The following is a 25261-nucleotide window of genomic DNA, read 5'->3' as shown; positions in this document are numbered from 1 at the left end:
CTGGGTCTGCAATGAGGTACCACAGATAAACCAACTCAGCCTACACGAGTCTGACTCAGGCCACCCAGCCATTGGCACTGCCAGGCACCTTATCTCCTGCATGGCAAAAAGGGAAGTTACAGTTCTCTTAGTAAACCCAAATCTCTCCTCCCCCTTCCAGGGTCACCTTTCCTTTGGGGTTTGTCTCATGTCCGCTCTGAAGTCAGCTTATGCTGCAGCCTGCTCTCTCGGCTTCCAACCGCTGCCTATAGCTCCTTGCACTTGCTGTGCTACCTTATCCTAGGCCGAACACTGCCCTTCTCCCTTCAGGAACCAAAATTTTGCTCACCCAAGGCTGCTGCATATAACATACTTTTACTAAAAATTTGGTTTCATGAAGAGAAATTACAACACAGTACATCTAGGAAAGAGTTTACAATTAAGTACAGGTCACTGCTGTCCTTCAAAACGCCGCTGCCATCCCTGCCACCCTCCTGTTCACCTTTCTCCTCAGGCCCCAGCTGCCCACCAAACACTGGACCCCTCCTCTGTCCTAAGAGGCCTTTCCCATCTATTCTAACACCTCTCCCTCTGCAGCTGCTAGGACTCCTTCTCAAGAGTTTGTTCTTTTATTCCGATTTTTTCTTTTTAACCTTGCTTCTCTCCTTCCAGACCACATCCAGCGAGCCCCTCAGGCTGTTTTTCTAAACTAGAGAGCAGTTATCTCAGTGGAATTTGTTCATCTTCCCAAGACACCAAACTCAAACAGCAGCCAGTTTTATTTATTGTTGTTTAATTCACCAGTACAAATATTTTCACAAGTGTAACTTCTCCTTTTACTCTCCCCTCTCACATGCTCCCCCTGAGATCATCATTCCAAACATTTAGTTTTTCTAGTTTTGTTTTGTATTTAGCAAAAGTGGTATCATACTGTATACATTTTCTGAAACTGTTTTTGTGTTTGTTTTCTACTTAATGCCTTCCAATGTCAGCATATAGAGAATGACTTCATTCTTTTAAATGGTTGCATAGTATACACTGTAGTTTGGTTTTGCCAGTTTATTGTTTGCACTTTTTCACTATTTCAAACAATTCCAACATGCTTTTAAAGAGACACTTTTTTTTCCCCCTCCCCATTACATTACCACCAAAGCTTCTCATGAAAATTCACATTGTCCCTGTTGCACTAAGGAAAATCACCACCACGACCAGGAACTTTAGGGCAACTTGCACCCCCTAGAGGCTTGGAGTAGTAATGGCAGCTGCTGCCTGCTGGAAAAAGGCTGGAAGAAAACTGGAGTCAGATGAATAGTGGCAAAGAAAGAGGGTCAGGGACTGGGAAATGAGAGACTCAGAGACACAGCAGTCAGGGGAAATGCCAGAGTCACAGTAGCTGAAAATGCCCATCCATTCCTCCTCTCTGGAACTTGTGGTTATTTTATGAGAGCTTTCCCCTCGCATCCCTCTCCACCCAAAAATCCCTTTCCCTACATCTGAACTTGACTTGAGATGAGTAGGAAAAGGTAGACAGGCATCCTCCAGGGCCTAGACAGCTACTGGCTACTTGTAACAGAGCCACATGCTGGGCAGTGGGTCACCTGGTGGCCAGCCCCATGAATCTGGTAGGCTCTGGAGCCTTGAAGAACTCAGAGGCTGGCAGAGGAGTCAGAAGTATAACCAGAGGGGCCGGCGGATGGCTGTTGGTTAGAGTGCGAGCTCTGAACAACAAGGTTGCCGGTTCAATTCCCACATGGGATGGTGGGCTGCGCCCCCTGCAACTAAAGATTGAAAACGGCGACTGGATGTGGAGCTGAGCTACACCCTCCACAACTAGATTGAAGGACAACGATGGAATTGATGTGCCCTGGAGAAACACAGTTCCCCAATAAAAAAATGTTTTTTTAATTAAAAAAACCCCACGGTATTTATTTTAAAAAAAAACAAGTATAACCAGAGAGGCTCCCCCAGCCTTTTGCTTCTTACCCTGCCAGCCCTCTTTTGCCCCTCCGACTCCACAACTTTCAGTGGCTCCTTTTCCTTCCTTATTAATCCCAGACTCCTCTATCTGGCATTCAAGGCCATGCTCCGAGTTTGTAATCAGAGGGAGACCCCAGCCCTTTAGCACAGGACCTGGGATGGGTGACACAGATTTTGTTGTTAAATAAATGGCTGAATAAACATATCCTACTTTTCCAACTTGTCCTTCTTTACTCCTCCATCCCATCCAGATCCACACTTATTATGCTCACTTCTGAAGGCATTTTTTGTATACACTATCCCTCCTTTCTAGAATGCCCTCCTCTCTCCAGCTCAAGGTGTCACCTGCAGGCATCCCTGACTGCTCCATCCTTCTGCTCCATCTCTTCCTCTCCAGCCTTTCTCTGGTATCAAGTACATACTAACTGTTCCACATGGGAGTATAACTCCTGGAAGACAGGAGTCGGCCTCTTCCGGTTGCCCCTAACTATCTGCCTCGGGTTGTGCAGGGCCAAGTAACTGTCTCCATGGAGCAGAGGACCTGGAGTTGGGATCCCTGCCATAGTTCCTAGAGAAGCAAGGGGTTTCACCATGGATGCCCAGCTTAGGCTGCCCCAAGCAGTAAGGTAGAGTGGCCCTGGGGGCAGGACACAACTTCCTTCCCACGTTTTCCTGCAGAAAAGCAACGGGAGCTGGCCCGGAAGGGCTCCCTGAAGAATGGCAGCATGGGTAGCCCCGTCAACCAGCAACCCAAGAAGAACAACGTCATGGCCCGGACAAGGTAGAGACCCCCCTACTCCACCTGGAGCCTGCCAGCCAGCCTCTATCTCTACTGGGCCTAAGCCTCCCCCTCTTCCCTTCTTCCTCAGGCCCAGCTCCTCTCTGAGGGGAGAGAGTCTCAACAGGATCCAAGGGGTGTGGGGGGCGGGAAGTGGTGGGTCGGGGCCTGACCCAGTTCCTTGCCAGGTTTGTGTGCTCCAGTTGCCAATCCAATGCCCCAAATTCTCCACCCAGGCTGGTCGTCCCCAATAAAGGCTATTCCTCACTGGACCAGAGCCCCGACGAGAAGCCACTGGTAGCCCTTGACACTGACAGGTGTGTACGGGGATGCTGGGTAGCTGGGCAAGCCACAGAAACCTGTGTGAACATACAAGTGGGTGTACAGGGCGCACCTACTATATTGTCAGAATTGGGTGTTCCTCAGACAGCCAGGAGTTTCCCAAGGGTGAATCCCCCAGGGAATGGAATTTTTTACCTGGAGGTACGGAAGAGCAGAGAGAGGAAAAGGGGACTGGTGCAGTCTGCTGCTGTTCTGGCACAACTGATCCAATGGTTGCCCTGAAAATGGGCCCTGATTCCATGTTTGATAATCTGTCCCCTCTAAGGGAGCAGCCCTACTGCTGAGAACACACCTGACTAGACCTGGATTTTGAGAAAACCTAGCAAGCCAGGGTGATTTGAGCCAAAAAAAAAAAGGGGGTTGGGCGGAAAGGAATAGCATCTCTGTTTAGAAGGAGGTTAAGGGTGGCAATTTTTTAGAAGGGTGGGGCTAGGGAACGCGTCTTAAAACTGTATTTGTACAGCAAACACAGTTTTTATTTAGCTAGTGCCGTTTATTTGGAAACATGGAGAAGGGGGAAGGTATTGACTGATGAGAGTGGGGGTTGCCGGGACTTTTCTGTTTAACATCTGGGAATCACTTCCTCTGTCTTCTTTCCTCCATGGCCAGTGATGATGACTTTGACATGTCCAGATACTCCTCCTCTGGCTACTCCTCTGCTGAGGTGAGGCCCCATACTTCCCGCCCTAGACACACCCGAGCAGGCCTACCTGCTTCTAGGAGAAGGGATGGGGCCAAATCACACCTGAGGGGAGCTATGGACAAAGCCAGGCAGAGCGGCTGTGGGCGCAGAAACTAAAATGGGGCAGGGCCTAGGCTAGGATGAGTCTGAAAGAAAGGTGAGGCAGTTAGACCCTGGCCTCAAGTTCGGGGAGCCCAGGGTTAGCGACGCCCTGGGTTAGAGGCAGGGCTTGAGCCCCCAGTTGGCACAAGACTCTTAAGTAGAATGGGGTGTGAAAAACAGGTGACACCTTATGAGGGAGGGCCTGAAATAGGGGCAGGGCCCAAACAGAGGCAAGACTGAGGTGGGCAGTTGCCCTTAGAATGGGGTGGGATTTGTAGTGGGCGGGTCCTCACAAGGAAGTGCCCATAAGGAAGGTGAGGCTGAAACTGAGTAGAGATGAAGCCAGGGGTTTCAGAGAGACCCCTCTGGGGTTTCGGGGATGGAGCAGGTCTAGGCAAGGAAGAAGTGGGGGTGCAGCAGGGCCGTGGCAGCTGCCTCTGGATTGGCCTGAGCCTGACCTCACTCCCCTTTGTCTACAGCAGATCAACCAAGATTTGAACATCCAGCTGCTGAAGGACGGCTACCGGTTAGATGAGATCCCCGATGACGAGGACCTGGACCTCATCCCCCCCAAGTCCGTGAACCCCACCTGCATGTGCTGCCAGGCCACGTCCTCCACTGCCTGCCACATTCAGTAGCGGGCGGGGTTGCTGCGGCAGCTGGAGCCGGGCCATTGCGGGCCAGGTCGGACAGGGCAGGGGCCGACCCCTCCCCAGCTCATCTGCCTGCCCCTGGCCCTGCGCCCCCTACAGCCGCCAACCTCGTAACAGTCATTGCTTCCTCCTATGGTAGGACGTGTACCTCTGTGTGTTCATGGAGCCGGAGAAACCAAAACCGGGTCTCTCTCCACCCTGGGGGCTGAGAAGGGGTGGGGGCTGTTTGTTCAGTTACTTGGGGGACCTCGCCCAGCACCCTGCTCCCCTCCCCAAAGCTGCAGTCTGGTGGGGAGTGGGGGACTGGATGGCAAGTAGGCCAATAGTAATGAGTAGGGGGAGGGATCACAAAGCCAGGGGGTTGGCCCCACCCCAGCGAAGCCATGAACACCCCCAGCCCCAGCCCGACAAGGAAAGGGGCTCAGAAGGAGAAAGGCCCAGGGCAGTGGGGGCAGGGCCCAGCACCTGGAGCCCCCTCCACGTGCCCCATGCCGGCCCATGTACCTATCTGCGTTTCTCCCCTCATCTCCAGATGGGAAGCCTGGCAAAGCTAGCCAGTGGGATAGTGCCCTCCACCCATCGGATCACTGCCTTCTCCCTCCTCTTTGCCCCACTCACACCCTTCATTGCTCTCTGGGTTGAGGGTAAGGTGGGCCTTAGAGACAGGCCAGAGTTTGGGGTGATATGCTCTGTTTTCACCCACCCCTAACTAATGCATCTATCTGCCAAGCCCCTCCCCCCGCCCCCAATGCTTCTGTTCATTGGTCTCTGTCTCGGGTTGGAAGCAGGAGGTAAGGCTGGCCTTGAATGCCCCATTCCCATCTCACTCCAGCCCAAGATTCTGGATGCTGCTTCTCAGTAAGAATCTTTCAGGAAGCAAGCTTAGGAGAATACAGTGGCTGCCTGCATATGGGAGGGAGAGTTTGGCAGCGTGTGTTGTGTGTATGCCTGGAGACGTCAGGGTGTGTGTCTGTGTGTCTGCCTCTCCAGATGTCTGTTTCTGTCCTAGATGGTGGGGAGGTGCCTGTGTGGCCTCTTAGCAGTGTGGGGGGCTGTTCAGCAATGCGGTGCACTGAGAGCCCGGCCTGGGAGTCACAAGCCTGGTTTTAGTTCTAGCTCTGGCACTCGCCCTGTGGTCGTCAACAAGCCACTTGCATTCTCTGGGGTCAGTCTCCTCAACTGTGAAATGAGCAGCTTTGGCAGTGATTTTTAAGGTCCTTTCAAATGGAAGGAATTTCCTTATAGGAATTTTTGTGGAGGTGTATAGGGAGGTCTCTGTGTGTCTGAGTGCACTTAGGAGGCTCCTGAGTTGTATGTCTGGGTGGAAAAGAGAGGGGGAAGTTCCTATGGGACCTGTGTATGTCTGAGTGCATGCAGATCTACTTAGGAATGTGTGTGTGTGTGTGTGTGTGTGTGTGTGTGTGTGTGTGTATCTACTGTGTATGTAGCTGTATGGGGTGTCTGAGTCAGAATGTGTGTACTGCTGCTTCTGCTGCTGTTGCTGGTGAAGGGGGTGGTGCCAGAAAAACTGAGGATGAGAATCAAGAGGAAGGAGGTGACCAAGGCCCTCCCTTGGCACTGGGCAATATAGACCCAACCTATGTAAAGAAAAACCAAAACACGGAGACTGCTCGGGTCTATGCCCCACAAACCCCACACCCCAGGTCCAAAGTGGACACTGCCCCCTTTCCTCCATCTGACACCCCACACATGCTGGTGTATCCACTCATATACCATTCATATGCTGCAGGCATGTGAAGGACACCCACAGCCCACTCCCTGGACGCCATTCCTGAGAGGCGGGTGCTGGGAGGGGGAGAGGGTACTGAGAGGAGAGAGTAAGGCTGCTAGCTTAGGAAGGGTAGCAGCTCTCCCTGCACCACACCCAGGGGCTGCCAACACCGAAGGGTTGAGGTGCAGGTCTCTACCCTCTTTCCTCCAACCCACCCCTACCTCCTCTAGTGCAGGGATCCTGGTTAGATGATAAGAAAATGCCAAAGGGAGTCACGACAGAGAAGGCACCTGCACGGCCCACAAGGCCCATACTGGCCCCCATCTGAGCCCATTTCTCCCACTGTGGTTAGATCCCTACACCCTGTCATCTGGGCCCGAGCCAAGCCTACTACTACTGTTACCACACTCAGCTCTCATGACTCACCCTTCGAGAACATGGGTATCTCCTCTTTTCCAGACAGGACCCCATCAGGGCTCATTTAGACTGCTACCTTGCTGCTGACGTGCTGTGTGACTCTGGCCATCTGCTGAACCCCTCTGGCCCTGAGGAACCAGGGAAAAGCTCCCTTCCCACTGGATATACCTAGTTAACTGGCAGGCAAGTGCTTCTGAGTGAGGCAGTGTACAAGTGGTGCACAGAGGTGGGAAGCTGGCAGCTAGCACCTTCCCTGTCTGGGAGGCTGGAGGGGAGGAATCGAGGCCTTAGCTTGCCCCTGTCACCCTTCCCCCTTGTAGATACTGCCTTAACACTCCCTCTACCCTCAGCTCTGGCTGCCACCCAGCCAGGTTTCTCCGTGCTCACTAATTTATTTACAGGAAGGTGTGTGGAAGACATGAGCCGTGTATAATATATTTTTTAACATTTCCATTGCAGTATTGACCATCATCCTTGGTTGTGTATCGTGTAACACATATAATGATATTAAAAGCATCAAACAAGCCAGCCTCTCAGTTCCCTACCTGGGGTGTGGGCAAGGGGCTGGGAAGAGGAGGAAACTGATCATCTGCACGCACATTTCACTCTGCCTCCACACGTGGGTTCCCATGCCAGCCTGCCATGACCTTCTGCGTGACCCTCAGTGAGTCACTGAACCTCCATTTCTCTTCATCAGAGTGAGACTCTTGGCCTGGAAGATCTCCAAGGCCCCTCTGAAATCTTGGAAATTGGGCTCTTTTGAGAAGCTTGAGGGAGGAAGAGGCTGGAGGTAAAGAGAGAATTGGACCTCCGCACGTCCCCAGGCATGGGACTGAGCCAGGTGATATCATAATGGGCAGTGCCCATCCTGGAGGGGGAAACAGGGTGGGGTAGGAGCAGGAAGGCTGTGACGGAAGGAAGTTGAGAGATCCTCCACAGGAGGGGGTCACAGCTGCTAAGGCACCTGCCAGGCTGGAGCTGTGGACGATCTGGGAAAGGGGGTGGTCACTAATATTTCGCAGGAGCCCTTGGTAGGTAGCGCCCACCACGGCATCCCTTCGACCCCACTATGTTCCTCTTCTCCCGTAAGACCAGGACCCCCATCAGCACCTACAGTGACTCCTACAAGGCTCCTACCTCCATCAAGGAGGTCTATAGGGACCCGCCTCTGAGGGCCTGGGAAGCCAACAAGTTTGTGACCCGGGTAAGTGGAGGTTGGGGGAGGTGGGCAGGGGCAAGCCAGAGTGTATGGCCCTGTGTATCTCATCTGGAGACTGGCAGTGTGTGGTTATCATTATGTGTTTATACTTATTTGTAGGTGTGTGTGTGTGTGTGTGTTACTCATTTGCCTAAGTGTGGAATTTATAATAATATACACGTACAAGATCCTGCCTTCATGGTGCCCTACTCCACCAGGGTAGGAGGTGGGAAGATATAGATAATAAGAAATAAACAAGAGTTTTATAAATTATTCAAAATGCAATAAAGGAAATAAACAGGGTGATGGAAATGGACAGCAACCAGGGAGAGCTATTAATACTTAAATAGAGAGGCCGTAGAAGACCTAGATGAGAGCGAACTAGCCATGTGAGGAACTGAAAGAACAGGGTTCCAAGCAGAGTGGTCAGAAAGTGCAAAAGCCCTAGGGCTGCCTGTAGGACAACCCAGAAAATGTCCAATAAGCATGTTTTTATGCATGTGTCTCACAGCCTCCTTGTATTTGTGTGTCTGTACTTGAAGACAGGTGGCCAAGTGGGTCTGTGCAACTTTCACTAAATAGAGAGAAGACCTGTGAAGTCTAATTGTGACTGCCTAAGGGAATTTATCTGTGTGTACCATCCAACAAACTTTGCTGTGTATCTACATGTGCCAAGCACAATGCAAATACAAGAATGAAGGGCCAGGCCCTGCCTTTGAGGAGCTCTCAATAAACAAGTGAACAAAGTAGGATTGCCCAGTGTGGACCATGCACCAGCAGAGGCATGTGCTGGTACAAGAGCAGAAAGGGGAGCACATTCTTAGGACGTGAAGGGCAGGTCTACTAAGGGATCCAGGAGAAAGGAGGCTTCCAGCGGAATAGAGTCATGAGAAAGGGCAGCTTGGGGGCAGAGACCCGTGGAGAACTGAGAACTGCTATAGCAGGGGAATAGACTAGCCCTGTGGGAAGAGGGGAGCTTGCAGACCATGAAGGATCTCAGACTGTGTTGAGAATCGAGGATATAATGCCCCAGGATTTTTAACCTAGGAGTGTCATGATTGGATTGTGAGTTATGCCTCTCTGACCACTGTGGCAGGAGATTGGAGGAACTGGGGCTGAGGGCAGGAAGCCCAATGAGATGGTAAAGGATGAAGGAGGAGGATGTGGGCGGGAGATAAGGAAAGACTTTGGCAGTGAAAAAGGGAATTTGTTGAATAGGAGAGAATGTAAAATATTTTGTAATTACAAAATAAATATATACTCAATGCAGAAAATAGGAATCACTCAGAGAAGCACAAAGGAAAAAGGACTATAATCTTACTACCCAAAATAGTTAATGTTAATTTATTATTATATGCCCTTTTAGGAAGCAAATATTTTTTATGAAAATGGTGTCATTATATACTAATATTTTGAATCTTGCTTTTTTCATACAACCAGGTACATTCATATATCAGGTACATTTTCCTGTGTCAAAAATATTTTATAATGTAATTTTAATGACTATAGTATTTTATGAATGTACCAAAATGTATTTAAGGAATGTTATATTATTGGAAATTTAGATTATTTATAAAAGTTTGCTAGTATAATCATTCTTGTACATAGGTATATATCTTTGTATACATCAACTATTCCCTTAGGATAAATTCCTAGACATGAAATTGAAATTGTTAGGAGAAAGGACATGCATATTTTAAAAACTTTTGATATACACTTCAAGTGGCTATAATAAGGTTTGTAATAATTTACTTGCCCACCAGCAAAATATGATAGTGCCTGCCTGCTTTTCCACACTCAGTAGGAGATAATTTTAAGAAGCAGATCAACAAATCTTCATCACGATGTAGATATAAAGAAGAGGGGAGAAATTAGGATGACTCCTGGGTTTTGGGCTCTGGCAACTGGAGGAATGGTAGGACGACCAACTGATATTTGGAACTGCAGGTTACAGAGAAATATTTGGAGTTCATTTGGGGACAAAAGTATCCAAGGACTTCCAGGAAAAGATGTCTGGTGGGTAGTTGGATAAACTTAGCTGAAGCAAAGGAAAGGAGTCTGGGCTATAGCTATATGAGCAGATTTTAAAATCAGCAACATATAGGTGGTAGCTGAAGTCATAGTGAATGAGATTGCCAAGGAAGAGTAAGAAAATGGCAAATGACAGAACTTCGGAGAATATTAATATTTAAAGGGGTAGGTTAAGGAAGAAGAGCTATAAGAGGAGATAGAGTGATAGGCACATAGTCAAATGTTGTTTGGCACAGAAATGAACCTCTTAGAGTAACCTTTAACCTGGCCAGACAGCTTCAGTGAGTAGAGAGGCGTGAAAGCCAGATAGAAGTGGGATTAAGAATGAAGGAAAGGCTTCTGCTTCTGGCAGTATGGTGGTCTAGAAACTATGAAGGGCCCTCCTACTTCATATCAACAAGGTCCTGCATAAAAAATAATTTTTATTTTGTCTTGGACTCTCATGGAGGTGAGTGGTAAGTATACTTAGAAGACAGGATTGCCCGGAAGAAAAATGCCAATATCAACACTAAAAGTAGGAGTTTAAGCCTTAAGTTAGTTGAAAGATAGAAGAACTAACCCTGTCAATTCCAAACTGAACCACAAAGTTCAGTGATCCCTGGCTCCCAGCCCCCCAGTGCGCACGCGATGAAGGTATGTCTTCCATGGTGAAAAGTGTCCTCAGCGTAGGTTTCCAGCCATCCTGCAGACAGAGTAAGGTCAATCAAATCTGAACTCACAACAAGAGATATAAGAAAACAAACCACCACATGACAGTCAGCAGAAACAACAAAGAACAGACTTAAACCTCCAAGGACTTCAGATATTGGAATTAACAGCTAAAGAATACAAAATAATTATTATGAACTAAAAAAATTTGAAATCACCAAAATGAGAAAACAACAAGAGATTATAATACTTTTAAAATACCAGACAAATGTAAAAAAGAACTGAACAGGTATTTTAGAAATGAAAATTATATGTGTTAAAACCAAATATTCATATTGGGATAGTAGATGGGCTAAACAACAGACTAGACACAGCTTAAGAGTGTCAGTGAAATGAAAGAATGAAAGAAATTTCCCAGAATGCAGCACAGAGAGACAAAGAGATAGAATATATGAAAGAAACATTAAGCAATAGGAAAGATAGAAAGAGATGGTCCCACACACATCTAGTTGGAGTCCCCAAACGAAAGAGCAAAAAGGAGAACAGGCATTATCTGAAGACAAAAAGGATCTGAATTTTCCAAAACAAATGAAAGAAATGAATCCACAGGTACAGAATAAATAGAAGGAATTCCATACTTAGGTACTTCACAGTGAAACTACATAACACCAGCTTAAGAGATGACATTAAAAACAGGCAGAGAGAAATTGTTTTCAGTTCCTTTCAAGAACAAAATAAAGATAAAAAAGCAAGATAAAAACATTTACAGGCAAACAAAAACTAAAATGTTTACTACCATCACACCTATAATAAAGAAACTTGTAAAGGATGTACTTTAGAGAGAAAGTAGATGATCACAAAAAGAATGTCTGCACTGCAAGAAGGAACAGTGAGCTAAGCAATTGGCAAATATGAGATAAATTTAAGCAAACATTGTCTACAGAAAATAATTACAATGATTTTTAATTTCTAAAATTTAGAAAAAGAACCAAAATATTGGAAAACAATATAATGTAAATTGTATATTGAAAAAGATTATCATGTAAGATGCAAGGATAGGAAAGGAATAAAAAAACTTATCCACAGATTATACAGTTGTATATATAGAATCTACAAATTAACAGAATAAGAGAATTTAGAAACTTCAATGAATATAAGATAAATAGTCAATCACATTTCTTTATATCAACAACAAATATTTAGAAAGCATAATTTATATATATGTATAATTCTAGCAACAAAATGTAAAGGTAAGTGTAAATAAATCTAACAATGTGGCAAAACTATGAATAATATTATAAAACTTTGAATACTTTAAAAATACTTAAATGGGGGCAGCCGGTTAGTTCAGTTGGTTAGAGCACCGTGTTTTTATCAACAAGGTTGCCGGTTCGATGCCCACATGGGCCACTGTGAGCTGCGCCCTCCACAACTAGATTGAAACAACTATGTGACTTGGAGCTGACGGGTCCTGGAAAAAGACACTTAAATAAATAAAAGTATTTAAAAATTTTTTTTAAAAATATTTAAATAAATGGAGAGGTATAACATGCTTCTGGATAGGAAGAGTCACAAAAATAGTCAATGCAATTCTGATTAAAATTTAAAGATTTTTTGAAGAATTTGACAAACTCTTTCTAAAATCTATGGAGAAGAACAGAGACTCAAGAAATAGCTAAAACACACCTAAAGAAGAAGGAGACTTGCCCAATCAGATATTAATATTCATTACCAAGCTGCAGAAATGCATAAAGCTTAGTATTACTGTAGGCATAGACAAACTGATTAATGGAATAAAATAGATCAGAAATCAAGCCACACATATATGAAAACATACAACAGGTGATTGTAAGTAAAGCTATGGGAAAAGATATATTAGGCTTGGGTGGCATTACAAATCTGTGGGGGAAGACAGATTACTCAATGGAATAATTGGTTATCCATATGGATAAAAATGAAGTTGATCCCTAAGTCACACCAAACCCCAAAAGCAATACCCGACAGATTAAAGACTTAAATAAGGACAGTAAAACTGTACAGCTTTTAGAAGAAAATATAGGACATTGTCTTCATCATCTTAGAATGTGAATGGATTTCTTAAACAAGTCACAAAAGCACTACATAAGAGATTAATAAATTCAACTGTGTTAAAATTAAGAATTTCTGGGGGCGGCCAGATGGCTCACTTGGTTAGAGCGCGAGCTCTGAACAACAGGGTTGCCAGTTTGATTCCCACAAGGGCCAGTGAGCTGCACCCTCTACAACTACATTGAAGGCAACAAGCTGCCGCTGAGCTTCCAGAGGGGCATCTGGATGGCTCAGTTGTTTAGAGCCCGAGCTCTCAACAACAAGGTTGCTGGTTCAATTCCCACATGGAATGGTGGACTGCGCCCCCTGCAACTAAAGATTGAAAACGATGACTGGATTTGGAGCTGAGGGCCCTGGAAAAACACACTGTTCCCCAACATTCCCCAGTAAAAATTAAAAAAAAAAATTAAGAACTTCTGTTCATCAAAAGACACCATAGAAAAAAGGAAGCTACAAGCCACAAGCTGAGAGAAGATATTTGTAACATGTAACTGACAAAGGATTAGTATGTAGAATATATAAAGAACGATAATTCTTCTGGTTAAAATTGAACACGTGTTTTGACTCCTCCTAAAACCCTCTAAAACTACACTAAATGGATATTTCAGACATAACTCACAAGAATAGTGAGAAAAAAGGGACAATGGCAACAAAATTTTGGAAGCTGGAAAGTATGATAGATAAGTAGTGCCTTAGCAGACCTGAGGAAGCTGAATCCAAAACCAGCAGTGGGAAACACAAGACATAATTCAACTTAAAACTGCAGAATTTTCACAAGGCTCAGGAATTAGTAATACCAGGCTTTTCTGGAACTGAAGATGGAACAGGACCAAGGATGATTTGAAAGCCGTTTAAGAAGCAGTTAAACATACTAATCCCTCCTACTCCATACTGTAGGGTGACTACCCACCCTATCTCTGCAAAAGTCAGAAGGCTTATTTTTTGGTGAGAATCTCAGGACTGGCTAAACCAGACCCAGATGAGGGCAGGGCACCATATTGAAAACAGATGAAACTCCACATGCTGAATGCTAAAACCCCCAGCGTCCCTCTTCTCCACTAGTTTCTCAGAACACTGGCAGCCAGGTCACTACCCTCAGGCCAAAGATTGAAGAGTCTCCTCTGAAGGATCTGATCAGCCCAAGAGGACAGACCTACAGATACTGACAGAGTCTGCAAAAAAGAGTCTGGCCAGATCATCCTACGACGATGCTCATGATTGACAAAACCCATCCACAGCTCAAAGCCTCCAATAAGCTTTTTTAGTCTACTCATAAACATGAGCAGGCAGTCAAAGATGACAGACATCCGAGGAAAGCCTCTAACAGAAAAATTGATGATCTCTGTGAGTTCTTCTGAACGACTCTCTCTCTCTCTCTCTCTCTCTCTCTCTCTCTCTCTCTCTCTGTATATCTGAGTGTGTATGTATGGATGTCCATCTGTATGTGTGTCTATGAGTGTATCTGGGTACATAGATCTACGTGTATGTCTGGACATGTGTGTGTGTGTGTGTGTGTGTGTGTGTATGAGTGTGTGTAAAGTTCAGGGGAGGGTAAAGTCCTGGGGACCCTTCACCCACATGGAGTATGACTGTGCAGGATCTGCCCACAGAACAAAACCTCAGCTGGGCACAGAGGATCCAAGAAGCCCCTCAGCTGAGGGGTTTTCATGCTGGTAGGGACCCTACAATCAGCAAGGTCTCATTCCTAGCCAAGAGAACCCTCTACTCTTCAGGAGGAAATGTGGGTGGTGATGTCACCATCCCTGCACCTTGCTGTCCACTATGAGGAAATCCTTTCTGGTGTCTGACTTTGCTGGGTGTCTCACCCCTATGTCCCAACCGCCTTTTCATAGCAGCTGCCTACAGAGACGTATGCGCCCACAGGTAACTTGGCATTCTGCCCTCAGCTAAGGACAAGGTGTCCCCAAAGGGAGGCCTTGATCTGGGATTCCACAGATCTAGCCCAACAAGGGGTGATGGGATAAGATGAGGTGAACCCCAAAAAGCAGAGGGGCTCAGGGCCTGAACGAAGGTCAGGGTAGGATGAGGACTAGGGCAAAGTGAGTGTCAGGGTCAAGGCTAATAATGGTATCAAGATCAAAGCCACAGCGAATCAGGGTCAGATCAGAGATAGCAAATTAGCTTTTAAAGTAGGAACCTGTCCAGTCCCATTTATCATCTCCTTCAAGGTGTCAGATTCCCAGAGATCCCTCCCTGTCCAAAACACCTGCATCAGGTAGCCAGCTGCCAGGGCAGCCAGCCTTTCCTGAGGCTCTAGGTGACACCAGGGGCCTGTTGCTTTTTTGAGGATGACCCAGGCCCTACTCCCAAGTAGTGTACAGTCTGGAAGAAAAAGCACAGGAGCTCCCAACTCTGCCCTCAAAGAGCTCCCAGTCAATAAACCGACATAAATGCAAACATCAGAAAACCACTCTTGACTGAAGGCAAATGCCTGGCTCTAAGCCCTAGCCTTGAATGGAAAGAATGTAGGAAAGGGTAATTCAAACAAAAGAACTATGCAGATGGGGACAAGGCTGGCATGGGGATCCTTCTGGCATAGGGATGAGGGTTGGGAGACCCACCTGGGCTGATCTTCTCAATAGGAGCCGGATCTAGGTCCAATGGGACCCCAATGCTGGAGTCTCTGTGCAACTAGCTATTTCCTTCCCTCTCTTCTTGCCCAGGGCCTGTCTCAGAGCATGTGGCGCCCTGAAGCCCTGCAGAAGATGCTCAAAGGTGCTGTACAGGACTACAGCTGTAAGGGTTCCATACCAGGCCACCCCTACTTGCCTGAGAAATACTGGCTCTCTCAAGAGGAAGGTAGGTCCTCACCCCTCACACAACTCTGATCCCATTCAGTGACCCCAACAATGACCCTCAACCTGACCCGAACTTGGATCCTGACCTCTACGTTCATTTTATCTATATCTATATCTATATATCTATCTATAAAGTTTTATTCCCACTCATGACCTGGACTGCTTCTCTAACCACCCCCACTCCAGATTGACTCCCAACCACCTGACATTACCCTGACCCTGACCCTGAAGGAGATTCAGTCCCTGCCTTTTGGGAGCTCCTTGTCAGTGCCAAAGAACTAGAAGAGGCATGGGTCTTATTCCTAGAGAAATGGAGTATTAACCTCCTCCAAACAAATCCTTCCCAGGGTATTCCAAGTGCCATCTCCTCCCACTTCTTAGTGACCCTCTTCCATCACATTCCCTATCCCTCCTGCATCCCTTGGCCCCACCACACCTCTTTTCCCTCTAGCTGGAAGCCTTTTTGAATCTCTTCCCGCCTAAAAATTCTCTGCCGTCCCTCCCTTTCACAGCCAAGATTTTCAGAAACATAGTCTATACTCACTGTTTCTACTTCCTCACTCCCTTACTCCTTATACTCCTTACGAGAAATGATCTGTCTCATTTGATTAGATGTTTATGATCTGTCTGTCTGTACATTCCAAAAGAGCAGAGAGTCTTGTCTTCTTCACAACACCAGGTTTCATAAGTATTTGTTGAATTAATTGATGATAAATATTCATCTTGTTGAAATTGGGGGTCTGTATCTCCTACACTCAAACATCACAACTGCTCTTGTATGTGGGGATTGAACCAGCAACCTTGGTGCTACCAGCTCTGTCCTCTAACCAACTGAGCTAACCAGCTACCCCTTCTTGTATGGTTTTAACTACCACATCCATGAGACTCTTCAATCTTTGTCTTGTGAGACCAACCCTATGCATTTCACTATCTGACCACTCTCTACTTCTTAGAATCCTTCCTTCCTCAGATTCTCTGATGCCTCAATTTCCTGGGTCTCTAGTCTCCCCATTCTTGGAAATGTGGTATCCTCAGAGTGCTAATCTGAGGCCTCTTCTCTCATTACTCCTCTCCTGAGACCATTTTTCTCTACCCCATGTCTTTAATTACTGACAACTCCAAGTCTTTATTTCTAGCCTTGACCTCTCACCAGAATTCTACTCTCCATCTGACTATGGATGTCCCAAATATTTACTTGAATGTCCCAAATATCTCAAACTCAGTGTGTCCAACCCATCAATCCAGAACTTCAAATCCCAACACCCTGCCTCATATACATACCTCTAGGGCTCCTAGATCTCCTTTCCTGATACCTCTCACGTGTGTTCTTTCAGACTGCTGGGGGAGTGGATCCCAGAGGGCCTTGTTGGACACTTAGGTGACTGGGGGGGGGGGGAGGGTTTGGAGGATTTTAAGTAGGGAAGTGTCTTGGTAAGATTTTCATTTGTGAAATAGTGCCACAGCTTCTATCTAGAGACTGGACTGTAGGATTTCAAAGATGAGGCAGGGAGACCAGTAGGCTAATAATAATAATGATAGTTTTCTAAGTTTCTAAGTATTTTACATATATTCATTGAAATGGCACAACAACCCTAGGAGGTAGATAGTATAATTACCCCATTTTAAAATTGAGGAAAATGAGACACTGTAAAATTAACTCAGTCAAGGTTATATACAGCTAATATCTGAAAACAAGCAGTCTTTCTGCAGAGTCCATTCTATTGATCATGACATTATATTGTCTCCTGGTTAAGGCACTGCAGAGATACAGGGGTGAGATCATGGGGGACTGGAAGTGGAGATAGATTCAACTGATTTTTAAGGAGGCAGAATAAGCAAATTTTGGAGAATGGGTGTGGAAGATGAGAAAGAGGGAAGAATTAGGAAGATGCCCTGTTTCCAGGTTGACTGATTCAGAGAGGGTGGTGCCAGAATGGAAAGTGATCCCCTCGAAGGATCCAGACCCCACTCAGGAGCAAGCTTTAGGTGGGAAATGGGCTGCATCTCAGTGTCTTTAAGACAAGTGTGGGGCCAGGCTGGGCTTTGGCCTGAGGGATTATCAGTGAGCGTCCAATTTTGTGCTGGAGATCCCAGATCCAGGGGTGGAGTAAGGAATAATATACTGTCTTATGTCTCCACCCCTATGATCAAACAGACAAATGCAACCCAAACTGCTTGTACAATGACCAGTATAACACATGGAGGATGGGACCTTACAACTGCACTGGCTGGAACAAATATACCACATGCTTTCCCCGGCTGCCTAAGGTATCTACTCTGCCTGGTACATCTGGGGTCTGGGAGGCACACACCCCTCTATCTCCCAAACCACTGTGATGATGTTTCACCATTAGTTCCTCATCCTTTTCCCATCAACAATGTTACAGAGCTCTCTCTGTGAAACTGGGATTTGTATTTTCAGGAGACAAAGGAGCTCAGGGCCTGTACTGGGGCCCTGGGGCCCAGTCTCTGGGGACTGGGTCACCTGGGTCCCAATCTCTGCCCCGTTCTATGAGGACATGGCTAATGTGCATTTCTTGATGTGCCACCTTCCTGAAGCTAGCCACTGGGCTCTTTCCCATGGAGTCAGTGACAGGCTGAGTCGGCTTGCTCCACTCTCCCCTCCTTTGTGATGTAAGCAAGGACAAAAGAAGAATAAGGCCACCCAGAGGCAGTGTAGGTAAATGTAGGAGAGTCTCCCAAGGAGAGAGGAAGGAGTCCAACAGAAGCCCCAGGCCTGAGAGAAAAGGGGATGTAAGATGATCCTAGACCAGAGCAGGGATTCTTAACAGGGGCTGACCTCAGGTGGACTGAATCTTTTGAATCAGAACTTCCTCAAGAATCAGAACTTTTCACAAGTTCCCCAGGTGATTCTGAGGCAGACAATATTGAAAACCTCCCGTTAGAGAGACACCGATCTGAGTCAGCTAGACACAGAGGGGTAAAATCAAAGGCAAACCCTGAAGCTGGGTTATCAGAGGCCAGGGGCCACCAATAGTTTCACTCCTTCCCTCTCCTCTTCCCACCCCACATAGGCAAAGTAAATGTGTTGCCCAGCGACAACCTCACACACTCAGAGCCTGGGAAAGAGGGGAACATCTGGAGGGTGGGATAAGGTGGGGCCTGGGACTGGTCTGGGTGTTCTGGGAGAAACCCCCAAATGGAGCTTGAGGTAGTGTGTGCCACTTCCAGGAGGCGGGGATGGAGACAGTAGTTCGAGGAATGCCCTTGGAGTACCCTCCTAAGCCAGAGCGACTCAATGCCTACGGTAACAGATAGTGGGGCAGTGGACGGGAAAGGGTAGCGGGAGGCCAGGAGAGTAGGATGGGGAGCTGGGGGACGAAGTAAAGGAAGCCAGAGGGCTCTGGAGAGGATGTAACCCTTTCTCTATCTGACCCTCTTTTTGTCTCCATCTCTCCGTCACTGACCCCGTCTTTCCCCTTTCTTGTGACTCTCTGTCTGGGTCTCCCGGGCTGGGGACCTGCGGGCCCAGAGCGTGAGGTGGTGGTGAACATGCTGAACTCGCTGTCACGGAACCAGCGGCTGCCGCAGATAGCGCCCCGATGTGGGTGCGTGGACCTGCTGCCCGGCCGCCTGCCCTTCCGAGGTTATGAAAGCGCTTGCTCCGGCCGCCACTACTGTCTGCGCGGTATGGACTACTGCGTCACCGGGGCACCCTGCACGGAACGCCACCTGCCTCTGTGCCCAGTACAGCCGACTGTAAGGTTCGCAGGGCCCCCGCCCTGCTCACCCGGGCCCCGCCCCCAAAGAAGCTCCGGCCCTGGAGTCCAGCCCTACCAGGGCAGCCCGCGCTCCATCCCACACCACTTTTAGACCTGACCTACCTCTACACCAGACCACACTCCCCACCCCCGCCTCCAGCCGCTCTGCCCCCTGACTTGGCCGGGCCTTGTCCCCCTCTCAGGCCCCCGGGCCTGAGCCTACCACTGAAGTGGGAGAACTTACAAGAAGATTCCCCCAAATTTCCGATCCTGTCCCTCCGCAACTGGGCTCAAGGTCAACCTGGCTTCTGTATCTGATCTGGAGGCCCCAACTGAGGGTTTTGTTGAGGAAGAAACCCCGCAAAAAAAAAAAAAAAAAGGAAGAAACCCCGCACACTAGTGGTATCCCCTACCCACGCCCGCCCGCCCCACCCCCTACCTGGACACCCGGCCCTGGAGACGCAGGTTTTAGTCTGCAGAATACCGCGTGTTCTCAGAAAAGTGTGCTCTATTCTTGGATGTTGGGTCACCGTCGGTAATTGGCAGGGTCGTTGCCGAGTGCTAAGTGAACAAGGAAATGGTGACTGCATTACTGAAGGGGCCTGGGCTTTTCCGAGCCCCCACCACCTCCAGAGGTAGTCTCACAGGTTTACTGCTGAGAAAACTGAGGTCGGAGAGCTCAACCGCAGCCCAGAAGGTAGCGCAGCCTTCTCCCTGCACCCGGCAGCCTGGGAAAACTCTAGTTTCCACGTCAGTATAGAGAGCTGTACAGGGGGTATTCCTGAACCCTGTCCCTAGCTCCGCGGTGATATCCCTCCCGCCCCTCTCCAGGCAGAGAGAGTCTGATTCCTTCTGCAAAACAGGGTCTTATCCCTTACAAGGGCTTAGGGGAGAGCAAGAAAGTGCCTGAGCCTCAGAAACTTCGCCTCGTCGGTAATGTGGAGTAATTGCCATCCCATGGCGAGGATCCAGGGGCTCCCAGGTCCTCAACGACTAGGGCCCGACACTTCCCAGAGTCCATCGGTGCCCCATGGCCCAGCCTGGGCAGCAGAAACAAGGCCTTAAGGGGAGGAGGACTTCCAGGTGTCTTCCCAGAGGCGATGCTTCTATGGGGTCTTGAAGGGCTAGGAGGACGCAGGGGAGGATCTCCGAGCTGTAGGACTGACACCTGAAGCGCTGCTCAGAGTCCTGGTCTGCGCTAGGGAGTAAGGGTGTAGGGAGAAATCAAAAGGCCCAACCCCTCCCTACCTACTGCTTCCTCCTCCAGGAGTGTATTGCCCTGCGAGCACCGGCCCGGAATGCGATGTGCTGTTCTAACTCCCCCGCCGTCATACTACCCATGTCCGAACCTTAGGTAAGTCTGGCACAGGCAAAAGCATATGCACACCGGTGGCTGTTCCCTTGGCGCGGCGGGGGACCGGGGGACTAGGGTGGGAACTGTCAGCTGCGATGCACTGACTGGAAGGGTGCCACCAGGGGGCGCTAGTGCCATGGGGATGTGAAAACTGGCATGGAAATGGCGGACCCCATGAGGACTTGGAGACCTGCATTGAGGAGTTAGGGTTGGCAGCGAGGCCTAGAGTTAAGGGATCAGCAGGGCGTTAGGTTCAAGGCTTGAAGTAGAGGATGAGATGTCAATATTAGGGAGAGGGTATTGGGAATCAGAATCTTAACGGTAGAACCTGAGGTCCAGGAAGTCAGTGTTAGAGCCGAGAGTCAATAATAGGGGCAAAGTGTTGGGATAAGGTGAGCATTGAGCTTGGATCAGACAGATGAAGGTCCAAAAGGGCTGGCTCATCTCTCCCCACAGATGGGACACAAGTCACTTCAAGAAGACTGGTGGCCCCCAGAGAAACAACTATGTCATCCACCCTGAGTTTGTGTCGGAGGCGTACCCTGAATACCACTGCTGGTAGAGCCCGGGCTGGCTAGGCCAAGGGGGCTGAGCAATAAATAATCTTTTCACCCCATAGTTCATTTACCCCATTTTGGAGGGTTTCATGACCAAGAAATTTTAAATTACAAAACAAGCTGTTTCTATGCCTCCAGGGAGCAAGGGACGGGGTGTTCTGGGATCTTCAGTATTTTTGCACCCAACTCCTCCTTGGGGCAGGGGTATGGCGGGGCACACCCACCTCCTCCCAGCACAGGCATTTCCAATGGGGGGGGGGGAGGAAGAGACGTTGTAAAATACCTTGCAGAAGCTGGTCTTCTCAGTCCCTGACCTCGGACACTGCTGGTCTGGTCAGATGGAAACCGACAGCTTGGAACTCCTTGGTGGTGAAACCAAGATCCCTCCGTGTGGTTCTTGATTGTGGTTCCCTATATTGAGCCGCTGAGATCCTCCTGGAATTCTGCTACCCTTTTTCCATATGGGGAACTTTTTTCCATATGGGAGAGCTAGTGAGAGCGTTATACCAAGACAGCTCCACCTGGTCACATCTGGAGGGGAAGGAATCCCAAGGGCCAGCCCTGCTCCTTTACCCTGCGGCTCGCTCTTTCTCATACACACCCCAAAGTCACTGTGGAGGTGTACGAACCTCAACTTTCTACAGCTGATCCTTTCTCCAGAACTACATTTCCCAGTAGGCGTAGAGCAGAGCCCCGCCCACAGGAGGGTAAGCAACAGCCCAGCGGGGGCGGGCCTGAAGGCGGGGGCGGAGCCGGGAGGTACCCGGCTTGCGGCTGGCCTGAGATGCCCGGAGCTGGGCACAGAGCATGGGAGGAACCTGGGGGCCAAGGGGCGGGGCCTCAAGCCCTCGTGACAATGTGGGAGGAGGGATCGGACGCCAGGAGCTGGGCTGGACTCGGAGTTCCCCAGGCGAGACCGAATGACCCGGGCGTGGCCGGGCAGCCAGAGGGCGGGACCCGAGGAGGGCCTCAGCTGTCCCCTGCTGGGCAGCTCTCCGCTCCGCGCAGTAGCAGCTCAACTCCGGCTAGCGTGGATATCTGCAGGAGCCTCCATTCACCCCCACTTCTGGGGTCACTGCCGTGAGTGAGCCCAGCGGGAGGACCTTGGGGAGTTTTTGAGGGAGCACACTTCCTTAACTTTTCGCTCATACCGCTGAGTGGGGGGACACCTGAGTTGCCGCGGTTTCCAATGGGAGACAGGCCCCTTGACCTCAGTCTGTCCCTTTGGATTTTGTAGCTGTTGGGCGGGGCCTCGGGGGTGGGGGTAGAGTATTTCCAGGCTGTAGGCGCAGTCACTCGATTCCCCCGGACCCCGCCGCTGAGCGTGACCGGGAGATGGGCCGTATCGAGTTGCCTTTGACATTTCCACACATTCCCCTGGGAATTGTGTTCGACAAACGACTCAGCTTGGAATGGCCTCCCTTCAATTGGGCCAGGCCGGGCCCACCCCCTCATACCCGACTAGGGACTGGCAGACAAGATTGAGTTTGAGTGTTCAGTGGAGACAGGCTTGACTAGGGCAGACCCCACCTGCCAGCATTAGCCTGTGGTTGGTCGGATGGCAAATGCTGCAGATTACAGGGATCTCTAGCGCCACCCTTAACACCAGAACCACAGTTCTTCCCCCACAGCCCTGGTAACAGATGCCATTAAAGTTGCCCCTGTCCCACCCTCAAGAAGTCTTCCTGGAGCAAGCAGCAGCGCCAGCCCTTTGGGAAACAGGCCTCACCATGCCCACACCCACTTTAATGGAAGCCTGTCCCAGTCTCTTGACCACAGAGCTCTCCTCTGCTGCATTCAGACAGCCTGTCAGACTATTACCCCCCATCTCCTAAAACTTATGCTGTGTTGCGTTAATCTGGGAGTTTGGATTCAGGCAACTTTGCTCCTTGGGTGACTTCAAGCAATTTCCTTTTTCTGTTTGGGCCACTGTTTCCTCATCTTTACAGTGGGTACTATAGCTATGCCTCCTCTTCTGCATTAATGTTAGGGTGGCTGCTGTGGTGGCATTTGGGAGACCAGCACAGGGCCTGCATGGAGTGGGTGCCCAGGTCTGTGGGCTTCTGTCTTTCATCAAAGAATCTTAGAATCCTAGAAAGTTAAAATTCTCAGAACTTAAGTGCTGGGAAAGGCTTTTGAGGTCACCTTTGTGCCCTCTCCATGCTTCCAGGGGTCATGAGATGGTCTGATTTAATATGAAAGTTTTGAGAAGAAGGGGGTCCTATTCAGATACAGACCTCCCGCCCTTATTCCCTTAGTACCCATATTGGGGCCGTGGTGGTTTTGAATGAATGAATATAAACGTATAGCAGGTTTGGCCTGGGCCACCTAAGGCCTTCTTTGGGTTCTGCTTAGCTTGAGGGCATCGGATAAAGGCTACTAACTGCATTTCCCAGGAAAGCTTTTCTAACTTGTGCCTATCTCCAGGAAGGGGACTCATAGTGGGGTGGAGAGTTGTGCAAGCTAAGTTGTGTGGGTTGAGAGGAAGGGAATAAGAGGCTGTTCCAGACCAGCTGGAACTGACAACTTAGGGAGTGGTGGAGGGGCGCACAGAGAATGGGGCCCTGAGAGAGTGCCTTAGGGGGGCATTGTGGGGAGCTGTACATTGACGTCTAGGATCAAAATTCTGATCTGCACCTGGCATTCTTGATGGTATCTTCATGGGAGAGGTAGGGGCGGTGAAAACCCTGAAAGTTCTGGCATCTCCTGGGAAGTTGGGGGGGGGGACTTAGAAACAGACACTGGCATCTGGGAGGAGACTAATTACTGTTTGCCAGTCTCGCTCTCTCCTTCTCCCTAGCTACAGCAGCCAGCTGGCTGGCAGTGTGTGTGTCTGTGTATGTACCTGGCTAGGGCTATTTCTTTGTTGGACTCTGCCCTGAGGGCTGAAACAGGAAAGGTCAGTGGTCTTGAGCAGCAGATTGTGACACACATCTCCCCCCAAGTCTAAGTTTCCCTGCAGTCATATCTGGATGTTTAGCATACTGTATGTGAGAGTGAATGTATGTAGCGGGTGGGGGGAGGTCTGATCCCTGGAGAGCTGGTTGGTTGGGGAGAGACATTGGCCCAAGGTAGGTGGGTGAAATCTCTTAAAGCAGGTGACCTGATGGATTTAGGTTGCAGAAGGAATGAGCTTGGTAGTCATAGGCTAGGCCTGGCCGGAAATGGAATCAGAAAGGTAGATGAGACCATGTCATGCCTTGAGACTCAATTGCAAAGCTTATGCTTCTGAACTTCATCACGGGGGTCATGAGCAGCTCTCTAAACTAGGAAGAGATGTGGTCTCAAAAGTTCTTTGGGAAGATCACTATGGTTGTTACAAGCACAAGGCATTGGGGGAAAGAAGTTGCAGACTGGGAGGGCTATAGAAGTGTTGCAGTAATACAGGGGAGCGAAGACAGTGCCTCAACTAGGGCAGGGGCAGCAGGACGGTGGGCGCATGGCAGAGCTAAAGCCAGGTGGTAGCTGGCCCACAGATGTGGTGCTGGGAGCAGCACAGGAAGGTGGGCAGGGAAATGGACTTGGTGAACAATGCTTAAGAGCAGGTTGGAGTTTGAGGGCAAAAGATCTGAGAAGCCACCATGGCCCCTTAGCCAGGCTCCTGACCCCAACCCTAATCTCCAGGTTTAATCTGGCTTCTGACTCCAGATTAAATTCCATGCCTGAGCTGTTCCTCCTCTTCTCTCCCCTTCTGGGGGCAGGGAAGCCAACTCACTGCCCTATTAAAGGTCTCAAGGAGCTGACTGGGTTATCTCTCCTCTCCCACCATATTTCTGGGAAACCAGGCCATCTTCAGATCCCTTCCCTTCTCTTCAGCTTGAACTGTCCCCATGTGTGATCTGACAGCTCCCTGACCCTGTCTATGTTTGTTTCTTCCCCATGAAAATGGATGCATGCCATCTCCTTTCCCCAACTAGAGTCCTGACTAATTTTGGCAAGCATTAGGGCCCTTGAGAAAGGATGGGTAAGACACAGATTGTCCTGGTAAGTCCCGATTGACCTTTGCCACTTGTCAAGCCTTTCCAAAGTATACACCTCTTCTTTCTTGCTGCAGCAAATGGAAATACTATGGAATGCGAAGGTCAGTTCCAACTCTCTCTTCCCCTTCCAGACTCTGGCAGGCCAGGTTCAGATGGACTTTGTCAGGTGGCCCCACTGCCTGCTCCTTCCTTAACTAAGGGC

The 25261-nt window shown here is 48.9% G+C and overlaps 2 protein-coding genes and 1 long non-coding RNA gene across 11 annotated transcripts in view; 2 read left to right on the top strand and 1 right to left on the bottom strand.

Moving 5' to 3' along the window:
• The window catches only part of FAM219A (family with sequence similarity 219 member A), a 49067-nt gene extending 41880 nt beyond the window's left edge, over window positions 1–7187 (top strand). For 4 of the 7 annotated variants that reach the window (XM_019734599.2, XM_019734593.2, XM_019734575.2 and 1 more), the window contains exons 3-6: window positions 2635–2737; window positions 2971–3051; window positions 3686–3740; window positions 4340–7187. In XM_019734599.2, the coding sequence (XP_019590158.1) occupies window positions 2635–2737; window positions 2971–3051; window positions 3686–3740; window positions 4340–4498 (398 nt within the window). In that variant the 3' untranslated portion in view covers window positions 4499–7187. The remainder of the gene's footprint in view (window positions 1–2634; window positions 2738–2970; window positions 3052–3685; window positions 3741–4339) is intronic. The other 3 variants (XM_019734595.2, XM_019734584.2, XM_019734568.2) reach the window with 1 other exon arrangement.
• Window positions 1–21783, bottom strand: part of LOC141571147 (uncharacterized) — a 37072-nt gene extending 15289 nt beyond the window's left edge. Inside the window, exons 1-3 of one of the 2 annotated variants that reach the window (XR_012495833.1) lie at window positions 21363–21783; window positions 19608–19729; window positions 9170–10573 (exon numbers count right to left, since the gene is read on the bottom strand). This is a non-coding gene — a long non-coding RNA (uncharacterized LOC141571147). Of the gene's footprint in view, window positions 1–9169; window positions 10574–19607; window positions 19730–21362 lie in introns of those variants that run through there. The other variant, XR_012495834.1, reaches the window with a different exon arrangement.
• On the top strand, window positions 7288–25257 carry SPMIP6 (sperm microtubule inner protein 6). 2 transcript variants are annotated; one of them, XM_019734546.2, is made up of 7 exons: window positions 7288–7866; window positions 15312–15447; window positions 17602–17714; window positions 18639–18714; window positions 18940–19171; window positions 20436–20522; window positions 20979–21334. In XM_019734546.2, exons 1-7 carry the CDS (start codon window positions 7732–7734, stop codon window positions 21082–21084), a joined length of 885 nt encoding a protein of 294 aa, XP_019590105.2. In that variant the 5' UTR covers window positions 7288–7731; the 3' UTR covers window positions 21085–21334. The 2 variants fall into 2 exon arrangements, with proteins under 2 accessions (XP_019590105.2, XP_074186754.1); XM_074330653.1 differs by lacking the exons at window positions 7288–7866; window positions 20979–21334 and adding exons at window positions 10579–14511; window positions 25134–25257.
• Window positions 25258–25261: the final 4 nt, after the last annotated feature.

This window comes from Rhinolophus sinicus, linkage group LG04 (genome assembly GCF_036562045.2).
Source record: "Rhinolophus sinicus isolate RSC01 linkage group LG04, ASM3656204v1, whole genome shotgun sequence".
NCBI classification, from domain to species: Eukaryota; Metazoa; Chordata; class Mammalia; order Chiroptera; family Rhinolophidae; genus Rhinolophus; species Rhinolophus sinicus.
Note: the sequence above shows the minus strand (reverse complement) of the source record. Positions and strands in the feature narration are given on the sequence as shown.

Coding starts and splice junctions, on each gene's coding strand:
- SPMIP6 (XM_019734546.2), top strand. CDS start 7,732: ATGTTCCTCTTCTCCCGTAAGACCAGGACCCCCATCAGCACCTACAGT. Junction 7,867..15,311: donor CCAACAAGTTTGTGACCCGG/GTAAGTGGAGGT, acceptor CTTCTTGCCCAG/GGCCTGTCTCAGAGCATGTG. Junction 18,715..18,939: donor AGAGCGACTCAATGCCTACG/GTAACAGATAGT, acceptor CTGCGGGCCCAG/AGCGTGAGGTGGTGGTGAAC.